The sequence below is a fragment of the Oncorhynchus nerka genome, unplaced genomic scaffold (genome assembly GCF_034236695.1).
Source record: "Oncorhynchus nerka isolate Pitt River unplaced genomic scaffold, Oner_Uvic_2.0 unplaced_scaffold_945, whole genome shotgun sequence".
Taxonomy (NCBI): domain Eukaryota; kingdom Metazoa; phylum Chordata; class Actinopteri; order Salmoniformes; family Salmonidae; genus Oncorhynchus; species Oncorhynchus nerka.
In genome coordinates, this window is record NW_027040368.1 from 165,921 (window position 1) to 180,833 (window position 14,913).

The window sequence follows — 14,913 nt, forward strand, 5'->3', positions numbered from 1 at the left end:
CCCCTGTATATGACTGTAGGTCTATATGACTGTAGTACCCCTATTCTGTATATGACTCTGTATGTATATGACTGTAGGTCTATATCTAGCTACTGTTCTGTATATGACTGTAGGTCTATATCTAGTTACTGTTCTGTATCTGACTGTAGGTCTATATCTAGCTACCTCCCTGTATATGACTGTAGGTCTATATCTAGCTACCCCCTGTATATGACTGTAGGTCTATATCTAGCTACTGTTCTGTATATGACTGTAGGTCTATATCTAGCTACCCCCTGTATATGACTGTAGGTCTATATCTAGCTACCCCTGTATATGACTGTAGGTCTATATCTAGCTACTGTACTGTATATGACTGTAGGTCTATATCTAGCTACTGTTCTGTATATGACTGTAGGTCTATATCTAGCTACCCCTGTATATGACTGTAGGTCTATATCTAGCTACCCCCTGTATATGACTGTAGGTCTATATCTAGCTACCCCCTGTATATGACTGTAGGTCTATATCTAGATACTACCCCCTGTATATGACTGTAGGTCTATATCTAGCTACCCCTGTATATGACTGTAGGTCTATATCTAGCTACCCCCTGTATATGACTGTAGGTCTATATCTAGCTACCCCCTGTATATGACTGTAGGTCTATATCTAGCTACCCCCTGTATATGACTGTAGGTCTATATCTAGCTACCCCCTGCTACTGTATATGACTGTAGGTCTATATCTAGCTACCCCCTGTATATGACTGTAGGTCTATATCTAGCTACCCCCTGTATATGACTGTAGGTCTATATCTAGCTACCCCTACTGTATATGACTGTAGGTCTATATCTAGCTACTGTTCTGTATATGACTGTAGGTCTATATCTAGCTACCCCCTGTATATGACTGTAGGTCTATATCTAGCTACCCCCTGTATATGACTGTAGGTCTATATCTAGCTACTGTTCTGTATATGACTGTAGGTCTATATCTAGCTACCCCCCTGTATATGACTGTAGGTCTATATCTAGCTACCCCCCTGTATATGACTGTAGGTCTATATCTAGTTACTGTTCTGTATATGACTGTAGGTCTATATCTAGCTACCCCCTGTATATGACTGTAGGTCTATATCTAGCTACCCCCTGTATATGACTGTAGGTCTATATCTAGCTACCCCCTGTATATGACTGTAGGTCTATATCTAGCTACCCCCTGTATATGACTGTAGGTCTATATCTAGCTACCCCCTGTATATGACTGTAGGTCTATATCTAGCTACCCCCCTGTATATGACTGTAGGTCTATATCTAGCTACCCCCTGTATATGACTGTAGGTCTATATCTAGCTACCCCCTGTATATGACTGTAGGTCTATATCTAGCTACCCCCTGTATATGACTGTAGGTCTATATCTAGCTACCCCCTGTATATATCTACTCTAGGTCTATATGACTGTAGGTCTATATCTAGCTACCTACTGTTCTGTATATGACTGTAGGTCTATATCTAGACTACTATATCTGTATATGACTGTAGGTCTATATCTAGCTACCCCCCTGTATATGACTGTAGGTCTATATCTAGCTACCCCCTGTATATGACTGTAGGTCTATATCTAGCTACCCCCTGTATATGACTGTAGGTCTATATCTAGCTACCCCCCCTGTATATGACTGTAGGTCTATATCTAGCTACTGTTCTGTATATGACTGTAGGTCTATATCTAGCTACCCCCTGTATATGACTGTAGGTCTATATCTAGCTACCCCCTGTATATGACTGTAGGTCTATATCTAGCTACCCCCTGTATATGACTGTAGGTCTATATCTAGCTACCCCCTGTATATGACTGTAGGTCTATATCTAGCTACCCCCTGTATATGACTGTAGGTCTATATCTAGCTACTGTATATGACTGTAGGTCTATATCTAGCTACCCCCTGTATATGACTGTAGGTCTATATCTAGCTACCCCCTGTATATGACTGTAGGTCTATATCTAGCTACTACCCTGTAGGTCTATATCTAGTACCCCTGTATGACTGTAGGTCTATATCTAGCTACCCCCTGTATATGACTGTAGGTCTATCTAGCTACTAGACTACCTAGCCCCCCTGTATATGACTGTAGGTCTATATCTAGCTACCCCTGTATATGACTGTAGGTCTATATCTAGCTACTGACTGTAGGTCTATATCTAGCTACCCCTGTATATGACTGTAGGTCTATATCTAGCTACCCCTGTATATGACTGTAGGTCTATATCTAGCTACCCCCTGTATATGACTGTAGGTCTATATCTAGCTACCCCCTGTATATGACTGTAGGTCTATATCTAGCTACCCCCTGTATATGACTGTAGGTCTATATCTAGCTACTGTAGGTCTATATCTGTATATGACTGTAGGTCTATATCTAGCTACCCCCTGTATATGACTGTATCTATATCTAGATATGACTGTAGGTCTATATCTAGCTACCCCCTGTATATGACTGTAGGTCTATATCTAGCTACCCCTGTATATGACTGTAGGTCTATATCTAGCTACCCCCTGTATATGACTGTAGGTCTATATCTAGCTACCCCCTGTATATGACTGTATATGACTGCTAGGTCTATATCTAGCTACCCCCTGTATATGACTGTAGGTCTATATCTAGCTACCCCCTGTAGGTCTATATCTAGCTACCCCCCTATATGACTGTAGGTCTATATCTAGCTACCCCCTGTATATGACTGTAGGTCTATATCTAGCTACCCCCTGTATATGACTGTAGGTCTATATCTAGCTACCCCCTGTATATGACTGTAGGTCTATATCTAGCTACCCCCTGTATATGACTGTAGGTCTATATCTAGCTACCCCTGTATATGACTGTAGGTCTATATCTAGCTACTACTGTTCTGTATATGACTGTAGGTCTATATCTAGCTACCCCCTGTATATGACTGTAGGTCTATATCTAGCTACCCCCTGTAGACTGTAGGTCTATATCTAGCTACCCCCTACTGTATATGACTGTAGGTCTATATCTAGCTACCCCCTGTATATGACTGTAGGTCTATATCTAGCTACCCCCTGTATATGACTGTAGGTCTATATCTAGCTACCCCCTGTATATGACTGTAGGTCTATATCTAGCTACCCCTAGCTACTGTATATGACTGTAGGTCTATATCTAGCTACCCCCTGTATATGACTGTAGGTCTATATCTAGCTACCCCCTGTATATGACTGTAGGTCTATATCTAGCTACCCCCTGTATATGACTGTAGGTCTATATCTAGCTACCCCCTGTATATGACTGTAGGTCTATATCTAGCTACCCCCTGTATATGACTGTAGGTCTATATCTAGCTACCCCCTGTATATGACTGTAGGTCTATATCTAGCTACCCCCTGTAGGTCTATGACTGTATATGACTGTAGGTCTATATCTAGCTACCTGTATCCTGTAGGTCTATATCTAGTTACTGTATATGACTGTAGGTCTATATCTAGCTACCCCTGTATATGACTGTAGGTCTATATCTAGCTACCCCCTGTATATGACTGTAGGTCTATATCTAGCTACCCCCTGTATATGACTGTAGGTCTATATCTAGCTACCCCCTGTATATGACTGTAGGTCTATATCTAGCTACCCCCTGTATATGACTGTAGGTCTATATCTAGCTACCCCCTGTATATGACTGTAGGTCTATATCTAGCTACTGTACTGTATATGACTGTAGGTCTATATCTAGCTACCCCCTGTATATGACTGTAGGTCTATATCTAGCTACCCCCTGTATATGACTGTAGGTCTATATCTAGCTACCCCCTGTATATGACTGTAGGTCTATATCTAGCTACCCCCTGTATATGACTGTAGGTCTATATCTAGCTACCCCCTGTATATGACTGTAGGTCTATATCTAGCTACCTCCCTGTATCTAGCTACCCCCTGTATATGACTGTAGGTCTATATCTAGCTATATGACTGTAGGTCTATATCTAGCTACCCCCTGTATATGACTGTAGGTCTATATCTAGCTACTGTTCTGTATATGACTGTAGGTCTATATCTAGCTACCCCCTGTATATGACTGTAGGTCTATATCTAGCTACCCCCTGTATATGACTGTAGGTCTATATCTAGCTACCCCCTGTATATGACTGTAGGTCTATATCTAGCTACCCTGTATATGACTGTAGGTCTATATCTAGCTACCCCCTGTATATGACTGTAGGTCTATATCTAGCTACCCCCTGTATATGACTGTAGGTCTATATCTAGCTACCCCCTGTATATGACTGTAGGTCTATATCTAGCTACCCCCTGTATATGACTGTAGGTCTATATCTAGCTACCCCTGTATATGACTGTAGGTCTATATCTAGCTACCCCTGTATATGACTGTAGGTCTATATCTAGCTACCCCCTGTATATGACTGTAGGTCTATATCTAGCTACCCCCTGTATATGACTGTAGGTCTATATCTAGCTACCCCCTGTATATGACTGTAGGTCTATATCTAGCTACCCCTGTATATGACTGTATCTATGACTGTATATGACTGTAGGTCTATATCTAGCTACCCCCTGTATATGACTGTAGGTCTATATCTAGCTACCCCCTGTATATGACTGTAGGTCTATATCTAGCTACCCCCTGTATATGACTGTAGGTCTATATCTAGCTACCCCCTGTATATGACTGTAGGTCTATATCTAGCTACCCCCCTGTATATGACTGTATCTATGACTGTAGGTCTATATCTAGCTACCCCCTGTATATGACTGTAGGTCTATATCTAGCTACCCCTGTATATGACTGTAGGTCTATATCTAGCTACCCCCTGTATATGACTGTAGGTCTATATCTAGCTACCCCCTGTATATGACTGTAGGTCTATATCTAGCTACCTGTAGGTCTATATCTAGCTACCCCTGTATATGACTGTAGGTCTATATCTAGCTACCCCCTGTATATGACTGTAGGTCTATATCTCTGTATATGACTGTAGGTCTATATCTAGCTACCCCCTGTATATGACTGTAGGTCTATATCTAGCTACCCCCTGTATATGACTGTAGGTCTATATCTAGCTACCCCCTGTAGGTCTGTATATGACTGTAGGTCTATATCTAGCTACCCCCTGTATATGACTGTAGGTCTATATCTAGCTACCCCCCTGTATATGACTGTAGGTCTATATCTAGCTACCCCCTGTATATGACTGTAGGTCTATATCTAGCTACCCCCTGTATATGACTGTAGGTCTATATCTAGCTACCCCCTGTATATGACTGTAGGTCTATATCTAGCTACCCCCTGTATATGACTGTAGGTCTATATCTAGCTACCCCCTGTATATGACTGTAGGTCTATATCTAGCTACCCCTGTATATGACTGTAGGTCTATATCTAGCTACCCCCTGTATATGACTGTAGGTCTATCTATACCCCTGTATATGACTGTAGGTCTATATCTAGCTACCCCCTGTATATGACTGTAGGTCTATATCTAGCTACCCCCTGTATATGACTGTAGGTCTATATCTAGCTACCCCCTGTATATGACTGACTAGGTCTATATCTAGCTACCCCCTGTATATGACTGTAGGTCTATATCTAGCTACCCCCTGTATATGACTGTAGGTCTATAGCTCTGTAGGTCTACTAGTTCTGTATATGACTGTAGGTCTATATCTAGCTACCCCCTGTATATGACTGTAGGTCTATATCTAGTATATGACTACCCCCTGTATATGACTGTAGGTCTATATCTAGCTACCCCCTGTATATGACTGTAGGTCTATATCTAGCTACCCCCCTGTATATGACTGTAGGACTGTAGGTCTATATCTAGCTACCCCTGTATATGACTGTAGGTCTGTCTAGCTACCCCTGTATATGACTGTAGGTCTACCTAGCTACCCTGTATATGACTGTAGGTCTATATCTAGCTACCCCCTGTATATGACTGTAGGTCTATATCTAGCTACCCCCTGTATATGACTGTAGGTCTATATCTAGCTACCCCCTGTATATGACTGTAGGTCTATATCTAGCTACCCCCTGTATATGACTGTAGGTCTATATCTAGCTACCCCCTGTATATGACTGTAGGTCTATATCTAGCTACCCCCTGTATATGACTGTAGGTCTATATCTAGCTACCCCCTGTATATGACTGTAGGTCTATATCTAGCTACCCCCTGTATATGACTGTAGGTCTATATCTAGCTACCCCCTGTATATGACTGTAGGTCTATATCTAGCTACCCCCTGTATATGACTGTAGGTCTATATCTAGCTACTATATCTAGCTACCCCCTGTATATGACTGTAGGTCTATATCTAGCTACCCCCCTGTATATGACTGTAGGTCTATATCTATATGACTGACTAGGTCTATATCTAGCTACCCCCTGTATATGACTGTAGGTCTATATCTAGCTACCCTGTATATGACTGTAGGTCTATATCTAGCTACCCCCCTGTATATGACTGTAGGTCTATATCTAGCTACCCCCTGTAGGTCTATATCTAGCTACCCCCTGTACTGTAGGTCTATATCTAGCTACCCCCTGTATATGACTGTAGGTCTATATCTAGCTACCCCCTGTATATGACTGTAGGTCTATATCTAGCTACCCCCTGTATATGACTGTAGGTCTATATCTAGCTACCCCCCTGTATATGACTGTAGGTCTATATCTAGCTACCCCCTGTATATGACTGTAGGTCTATATCTAGCTACCCCCTGTATATGACTGTAGGTCTATATCTAGCTACCCCCTGTATATGACTGTAGGTCTATATCTAGCTACCCCTGTATATGACTGTAGGTCTATATCTAGCTACCCCCTGTATATGACTGTAGGTCTATATCTAGCTACCCCCTGTATATGACTGTAGGTCTATATCTAGCTACCCCCTGTATATGACTGTAGGTCTATATCTAGCTACCCCCTGTATATGACTGTAGGTCTATATCTAGCTACCCCCTGTATATGACTGTAGGTCTATATCTAGCTACCCCCTGTATATGACTGTAGGTCTATATCTAGCTACCCCCCTGTATATGACTGTAGGTCTATATCTAGCTACCCCCTGTATATGACTGTAGGTCTATATCTAGGTCTACCTACCCCCTGTATATGACTGTAGGTCTATATCTAGCTACCCCCTGTATATGACTGTAGGTCTATATCTAGCTACCCCCTGTATATGACTGTAGGTCTATATCTAGACTACCCCCTGTATATGACTGTAGGTCTATATCTAGCTACCTGTAGGTCTATATCTAGCTACCCCCTGTATATGACTGTAGGTCTATATCTAGCTACCCCCTGTATATGACTGTAGGTCTATATCTAGCTACCCCCTGTATATGACTGTAGGTCTATATCTAGCTACCCCCTGTATATGACTGTAGGTCTATATCTAGCTACCCCCTGTATATGACTGTAGGTCTATATCTAGCTACCCCCTGTATATGACTGTAGGTCTATATCTAGCTACCCCCTGTATATGACTGCTACCCCCTGGTCTCTATATCTAGCTACCCCCTGTATATGACTGTAGGTCTATATCTAGCTACCCCCTGTATATGACTGTAGGTCTATATCTAGCTACCCCCTGTATATGACTGTAGGTCTATATCTAGCTACCCCCTGTATATGACTGTAGGTCTATATCTAGCTACCCCCTGTATATGACTGTAGGTCTATATCTAGCTACCCCCTGTATATGACTGTAGGTCTATATCTAGCTACCCCTGTATATGACTGTAGGTCTATATCTAGCTACCCCCTGTATATGACTGTAGGTCTATATCTAGCTACCCCCTGTATATGACTGTAGGTCTATATCTAGCTACCCCCTGACTGTAGGTCTATATCTAGTATATGACTGTAGGTCTATATCTAGCTACCCCCTGTATATGACTGTAGGTCTATATCTAGCTACCCCCTGTATATGACTGTAGGTCTATATCTAGCTACCCCCTGTATATGACTGTAGGTCTATATCTAGCTACCCCCTGTATATGACTGTAGGTCTATATCTAGCTACCCCCCTGTATATGACTGTAGGTCTATATCTAGCTACCCCCTGTATATGACTGTAGGTCTATATCTAGCTACCCCCTGTATATGACTGTAGGTCTATATCTAGCTACCCCCTGTATATGACTGTAGGTCTATATCTAGTTACTGTTCTGTATATGACTGTAGGTCTATATCTAGCTACCCCCTGTATATGACTGTAGGTCTATATCTAGCTACCCCCCTGTATATGACTGTAGGTCTATATCTAGCTACCCCCCTGTATATGACTGTAGGTCTGTGCTCTGTATGGAAGGAGGCTATAGGTGTATTGTGACAACGTTCCACTACCACAACTCACCTCCACGTGACTGTCTCTCCTGCAGTGGTCATCTTCCTACGTCACAACTCCAGGAGACGTTGTAGTCCGGGCGTCTGAGCAGTTGGCCGCCCTGTTGCATCGGCCAAGGGTCTGTTGGTCTACGTCGTTTCTTTTTGCTATTGATTCCAACCTGATTGGCATCTGTCATCTGCAGCAGGTCCCCGCCCTCTCCCCTGGTAAATCCAACCTGATTGGCTTCTGCATCTGTCATCTGCAGCAGGTCCCCGCCCTCTCCTCTGGTAAATCCAACCTGATTGGCTTCTGCATCTGTCATCTGCAGCAGGTCCCCGCCCTCTCCTCTGGTAAATCCAACCTGATTGGCTTCTGCATCTGTCATCTGCAGCAGGTCCCCGCCCTCTCCCCTGGTAAATCCAACCTGATTGGCTTCTGCATCTGTCATCTGCAGCAGGTCCCCGCCCTCTCCCCTGGTAAATCCAACCTGATTGGCTTCTGCATCTGTCATCTGCAGCAGGTCCCCGCCCTCTCCCCTGGTAAATCCAACCAACGGGGGGCTCTGAGTCAGTTATCCGTACGCTCGTGACGCAGTGATGGGAAGGGGGTTGGAGGGGGTTCAGTGAAATGAAATGAAATGTCATCGGCCTGGAACGCAAGGAGACTTGATGTAATGACGCTGTTTGATTTAAGTGGCCAGGAAGCTGTGGACTCGGAGTCAGGGGAGTGTTTTTACCGATGACAATATGGACTTCTATTGATTCCGATATCAATACATTTCTGCCTGCAGTATTAGGTGTCTGCCTGTCTCTGTCTGTCTCTGTCTGTCTCTGTCTGTCTCTGTCTGTCTCTGCCTGTCTCTGCTGTCTCTGCTGTCTCTGTCTGTCTCTGTCTGTCTCTGCCTGTCTCTGCTGTCTCTGTCTGTCTCTGTCTGTCTCTGCCTGTCTCTGCTGTCTCTGCTGTCTGATGGGAAGGGGGTCTGTCTCTGAAATCTCTGTCTGTCTCTGCTGTCTCTGTCTGTTGATCTAATGACTCTGTCTATGTCTGTCTCTGCTGTCTCTGCTGTCTCTGTCTGTCTCTGTCTGTCTCTGCCTGTCTCTGCTGTCTCTGTCTGTCTCTGTCTGTCTCTGCCTGTCTCTGCTGTCTCTGCTGTCTCTGTCTGTCTCTGCTGTCTCTGTCTGTCTCTGCTGTCTCTGCTGTCTCTGTCTGTCTCTGTCTGTCTCTGTCTGTCTCTGTCTGTCTCTGCTGTCTCTGCTGTCTCTGTCTGTCTCTGCTGTCTCTGTCTGTCTCTGTCTGTCTCTGCCTGTCTACACTACACGTACATATAACCATTCATCCCAGGACATGGACATAGCTGCCAAAATCATCTTGGTTTATTATTGAATCATATTTCTACGTCTAATCATATTTAACTCAAGTCGGGCGCATTGGGGGTACAATGAAAACACCTTCAATCACGTCGTCAGTCAAATCCTTCCGTTCCTCTGTTCTGTCAGACAATAACATCTTTCCCCTGTCAGAACAGTCAGAACAGTCTGCAAGGTTGCTATAGCAACTAACCTGGCTTCCACACCACGTCTGCAGTTCCCGAACTCTCCACAAAGGGGGCGCTCTGGGTCCATCTGACCGCCTGTCTGAACAGTCTGGAAGGTTGCTATAGAAACAAACCTGGCTTCCACACCACGTATGCAGTTCCCGAACTCTCCACAAGGGGGCGCTCTGGGTCCATCTGACCGCCTGTCTGAACACTACAAGGTGCGCTTCTCACCCCCCCCCCCCTCTCCCCCGTCAAGTTGTTAAACCCATTCATTCATGCATCTGTAATATCTGAAGAAGAAGAATCATCTGAGAGACTTGATATTATTGAATGTTTTCCTTTTCTTCTAGTGCACTATTCGCTCATAGAACCTACCTACTTATATCGTTTTGGTGAGATTGTATAATAAAACAAATCATTTTTTTAAAAAACAACGAATAGTTGTAAACAATGTGAATAGCATCATATTTGATTCATTCGATTCAGATTCGATGCTGTTCGTTATTGATCCGTACATATAAATCATTTGAATAGTGCCTGTGGTCGTTTTAGAGGGCAATTGGGCTGTGCGTAATGTCTAGTATCCTCAATGGCTTGTCAAGATGTGCCGCTCTCAGACGGACACACACCATTCAGACTACTGTGGTTCCGCTATCAAAGACAACGGCATCTCTGCGTGGATGGATAGACCTCTGTTATGCCCATTCCTCATCACAGTTGACAGAGAGGATAGAGGGTCTGCTGCCAGGCAGCGCTGCCCAGTGAAACGCTCTCAATAACGGTCTAATGGAAAAACGTGGATATGGTGTACATACATAGGGGGTTTGTGGGTAGAGTCACTGGGTGACCTTGGGGGTTTTTAAGTCATTACAATGCCCTGTAGGTGTAAGATTCATTCAAGTAATTTTAGACAAACTGGTCCTATTATATTATATATCAACACCAAACAGGCAGATAAATATGTAAACTTTTAGAAAACGGAAGAAAAAAAATACAGACATGAAATTAGGCTGAATAAATGAGACATTAATTAGAGAGTAAAGCGCTACAATAGAGAGAGGGGGGGTGATCATGGTTGTTGTTTATTTGTTTATGAGGCTAAATATAGCCTCATAATGATGTTTACAACCAACAAGCGAAGAAGAGCTGTGCGCATAACGGAAGACTGTTTTCACGAGTCACGTTTTAATTCATCCACCGTTATGATAATCTATTAAAAATAATTATTTCAGCATTAAGAGACGCCGGAAATAAGAGAGATCCAAACCTTACTCTAGCCAGAGCGCAGAATTTGAGATGTATGCTACTCACAGAAAGAAACGCATGGTTTCTCTGAATATCTTCAAGGCTAAGCCTGTTTTTTTCCATTGCTGGGTATTTGCTGTTTGCTCTTTATCATACATTAGTGAGTTTCCCCGTGTACGCTTTGTGTGGGCTGCAGTGCGCTTTGTGTGGGCTGCAATTGGTATATTTGATAGAATCAGCGTCCTCCGTGGCTATTAAGTCCGATTTGGAAAGCGATGATGGTTGGCTGTCACTGTTCTTTAATTCACCAAAAGACGGTTGCTGTTGCTGGCCACACGTCACGTGGGTGTATTGAAACTGCTCCTCGTGCTCGGTCTCCCGGTGATAGAAGTAGTTGAAGTTGGACACGATGACGGGGACCGGTAACGCGATGGTGAGCACACCGGCTATGGCGCACAGAGAGCCCACGATCTTTCCGCCGATGGTCACCGGGCACATGTCCCCGTAGCCAACGGTAGTCATGGAGACCACAGCCCACCAGAACGCGTCGGGGATCGAGCTGAAACCGGAGTCTGGATCGTCGGTTTCGGCGAAATAGACAGCACTGGAGAAGAGGATGACTCCGATGAAGAGGAAGAAAATGAGCAACCCCAACTCTCTCATACTGGCTTTGAGGGTTTGTCCTAATATCTGAAGCCCCTTGGAGTGTCTGGACAGCTTGAAGATCCTGAACACCCTGACCAGCCGGATGACCCTGAGGATGGCCAGAGACATGGCTTGCTGTCCGTTTCCCTGGTGCTCCGCCAGCTCCAAGCCCAGGGTGATGAAATAGGGCATGATGGCCACAATGTCGATGGTGTTCATCATGTTTTTGAAAAAAGCAGGCTTGGAGGGGCAGGCTAGGAACCTGACGAACAACTCGAAGGAGAACCAGATGATACACAAGGTTTCCACTATGAAGAAAGGATCTGTGAATGGATTGGGCTTTTTAGAGCTGTCAGTTCCATTCAACGCCAGCTCAGTGTCCCAATGTTTCTCCTTCTCATCCCTAAACTCAGGCAGCGTCTCCAAACAGAAGATGACAATAGATATTAAAATCACCAGAACAGAGACAATAGCAATCCCTCTGGCTGGTCCTGAACTCTCCGGGTATTCGAACAGCAACCAGACCTGTCGTTGAAACTCATTTTCTGGCAACGGTCTCTCCTCTTCTTTTATAAATCCCTCGTCCTCCTTAAAATTCTCGATCACATCATCTCCCAATTGGTAAAATTTGATCTCCTCCGTAAATATGTCCAGGGGTACGTTGACGGGTCTCCGGAGGCGGCCGCCAGACTGGTAGTAGTAGAGGATGGCGTCGAAGCTGGGTCGGTTCCTGTCGAAGAAGTACTCGTTCCTCAGAGGGTCGAAGAAGCGCATTCTCTTCCTCGGATCCCCCAGTAAAGTGGTGGGGAACTGAGCAAGCGTTTTCAGCTGGGTTTCAAAGAGCAGCCCGGAGATGTTAATGACCACGCGTTCACAGCAGTCCTGGTCCGTCCGCTGATCCGCCGGGTCGAACACATCTTGGGACAGGGCTGTTAGTGCCACAGTCTCATCGTGGTTCTCCCTGGGCACTACTGTCATGTTTCTCCCCCAAAGGGCAACAGCTTCTGTCTCCAAAGACCCCGCTAGTGTCCGTGTGGTAATCCCCCCCCCCCCTTTACTCGTGCGTTTTTTAGTCCTTCCGCGCTATTTTGTGACCAACAAGACCAAGCAGTCACTTGTGGAATGATGAGAAGGGCTCCGCTCTCTCTGTCTCTCTCTCTCTCTCTCTCGCTCTCGCTCTCTCTGTCTCCTCTCTGTGTCTCCTCTCGGTGTCTCCTCTCTGTGTCTCTCTGTGTCTCTCTGTGTCTCTCTGTGTCTCCTCTCTCTCAGTGTCTCCTCTCTCTCGGTGTCTCCTCTCTGTGTCTCTCTGTGTCTCCTCTCTCTCGGTGTCTCCTCTCTGTGTCTCTCTGTGTCTCCTCTTTCTCGGTGTCTCCTCTCTGTGTCTCCTCTCTCTCGGTGTCTCCTCTCTGTGTCTCCTCTCTCTCGGTGTCTCCTCTCTGTCTCCTCTCTGTGTCTCCTCTCTCTCGGTGTCTCCTCTCTGTGTCTCCTCTCTCTCGGTGTCTCCTCTCTGTCTCCTCTCTGTGTCTCCTCTCTCGGTGTCTCCTCTCTGTGCCTCCTCTCTGTGCCTCCTCTCTGTGTCTCCTCTCTGTGCCTCCTCTCTGTGCCTCCTCTCTGTGTCTCCTCTCTGTGTCTCCTCTCTCGGTGTCTCCTCTCTGTGCCTCCTCTCTGTGCCTCCTCTCTGTGTCTCCTCTCTGTGCCTCCTCTCTGTGTCTCCTCTCTGTGCCTCCTCTCTCTGTGTCTCCTCTCTGTGCCTCCTCTGTCCGTGCCTCGTCTCAGCCTGTTTGTCTACTGACGGTTCTATTCCTTCTCTCACGTCTGAGGACGGGTTGTTTGTGTTTTCCTCCCTGTACACAACAGCTTCTCCCATCCCTCCCTGTTGCGCGCTGCTAGTCTGGACTACCGACTGTTACATTCACAGCATTTCAAATAGCAAAGCCCTCCCCACACTGACGTGTAGACGCTCTCTCACCCCAGAGAGAAAACACACATACATGCTTGGTGTCTGAATTGGATTCAACTGATATTTGAGTACATCTATTGACTGGAACCAATAAAATATGCAATTTGATATTTACATATTTCTACATGTATATTTATTCTAATCCAGAAAGACTTACAGTTGGAGCATTGATCTTAACATAGCAAAGGGGTCACAGGCAGGGGGTCTAGGGGGTCACAGGCAGGGGGTCTAGGGGGTCACAGGCAGGGGGTCTAGGGGGTCACAGGCAGGGGGTCTAGTGGGTCACAGGCAGGGGGTCTAGGGGGACACAGGCAGGGGGTCTAGGGGGTCACAGGCAGGGGGTCACAGGCAGGGGGTCTAGGGGGTCACAGGCAGGGGGTTTAGGGGTCACAGTTAGGGGGTTTAGGGGGTCACAGGCAGGGGGTTTAGGAGGTCACAGGCAGGGGTCTAGGGGGTCACAGGCAGGGGGTCTAGGGGGTCACAGGCAGGGGGTCTAGGGGGTCACAGGCAGGGGGTCTAGGGGGTCACAGGCAGGGGGTCACAGGCAGGGGGTCTAGGGGGTCACAGGCAGGGGGTCTAGGGGGTCACAGGCAGGTGGTCTAGGGGGTCACAGTTAGGGGGGTTTAGGGGGTCACAGGCAGGTGGTCTAGGGGTCACAGTTAGGTGGTCTAGGGGGTCACAGGCAGGGGGTCTAGGGGGTCACAGGCAGGGGGTCTAGGGGGTCACAGGCAGGGGGTTTAGGGGGTCACAGGCAGGGGGTCTAGGGGGTCACAGTTAGGGGGTTTAGGGGTCAGGGCAGGGGTCTAGGGGGTCACAGTTAGGGGTTTAGGGGGTCACAGGCAGGTGGTCTAGGGGTCACAGTTAGGGGGTCTAGGGGGGGTCACAGGCAGGGGGTCTAGGGGGTCACAGGCAGGGGGTCTAGGGGTCACAGGCAGGGGGTCTGGGGGCAGGTCACCTGGCAGGTGGTCTAGGGGGTCACTCCTTCAAATGAGAACAGCTTGGACTGGGCTGAGCAGGACCTCCCTCCTGTAGGGTTTGATCATAACCTGAAGGTAGGGGGGGGGGCAGGTCCTCCTGCTGTTCTGAAGGTAAATACCATGGTCTTGTAGTGGTAGTGGTGGGGGGGGGGGCAGGTCCTCCTGCTGTTCTGTAGGTAAACACCAT

The 14,913-nt window shown here is 46.2% G+C and overlaps 1 protein-coding gene and 1 long non-coding RNA gene across 3 annotated transcripts in view; both read right to left on the bottom strand.

The window, feature by feature from the left end:
- The window catches only part of LOC135570678 (uncharacterized), an 86,521-nt gene extending 77,200 nt beyond the window's left edge, over window positions 1-9,321 (bottom strand). The window contains exons 1-2 of one of the 2 annotated variants that reach the window (XR_010463568.1): window positions 8,598-9,321; window positions 8,390-8,540 (exon numbers count right to left, since the gene is read on the bottom strand). This is a non-coding gene — a long non-coding RNA (uncharacterized LOC135570678). Of the gene's footprint in view, window positions 1-8,389 lie in introns of both variants that reach the window. The other variant, XR_010463567.1, reaches the window with a different exon arrangement.
- Window positions 9,322-9,524: 203 nt separating this feature from the next.
- LOC115117110 (shaker-related potassium channel tsha2-like) lies at window positions 9,525-12,940 on the bottom strand. The gene has a single exon (XM_029645572.2). The coding sequence runs from the start codon at window positions 12,765-12,767 to the stop codon at window positions 11,295-11,297; it is 1,473 nt and encodes a 490-aa protein (XP_029501432.1). The 5' UTR covers window positions 12,768-12,940; the 3' UTR covers window positions 9,525-11,294.
- Window positions 12,941-14,913: the final 1,973 nt, after the last annotated feature.

Coding starts and splice junctions, on each gene's coding strand:
- LOC115117110 (XM_029645572.2), bottom strand. CDS start 12,767: ATGACAGTAGTGCCCAGGGAGAACCACGATGAGACTGTGGCACTAACA.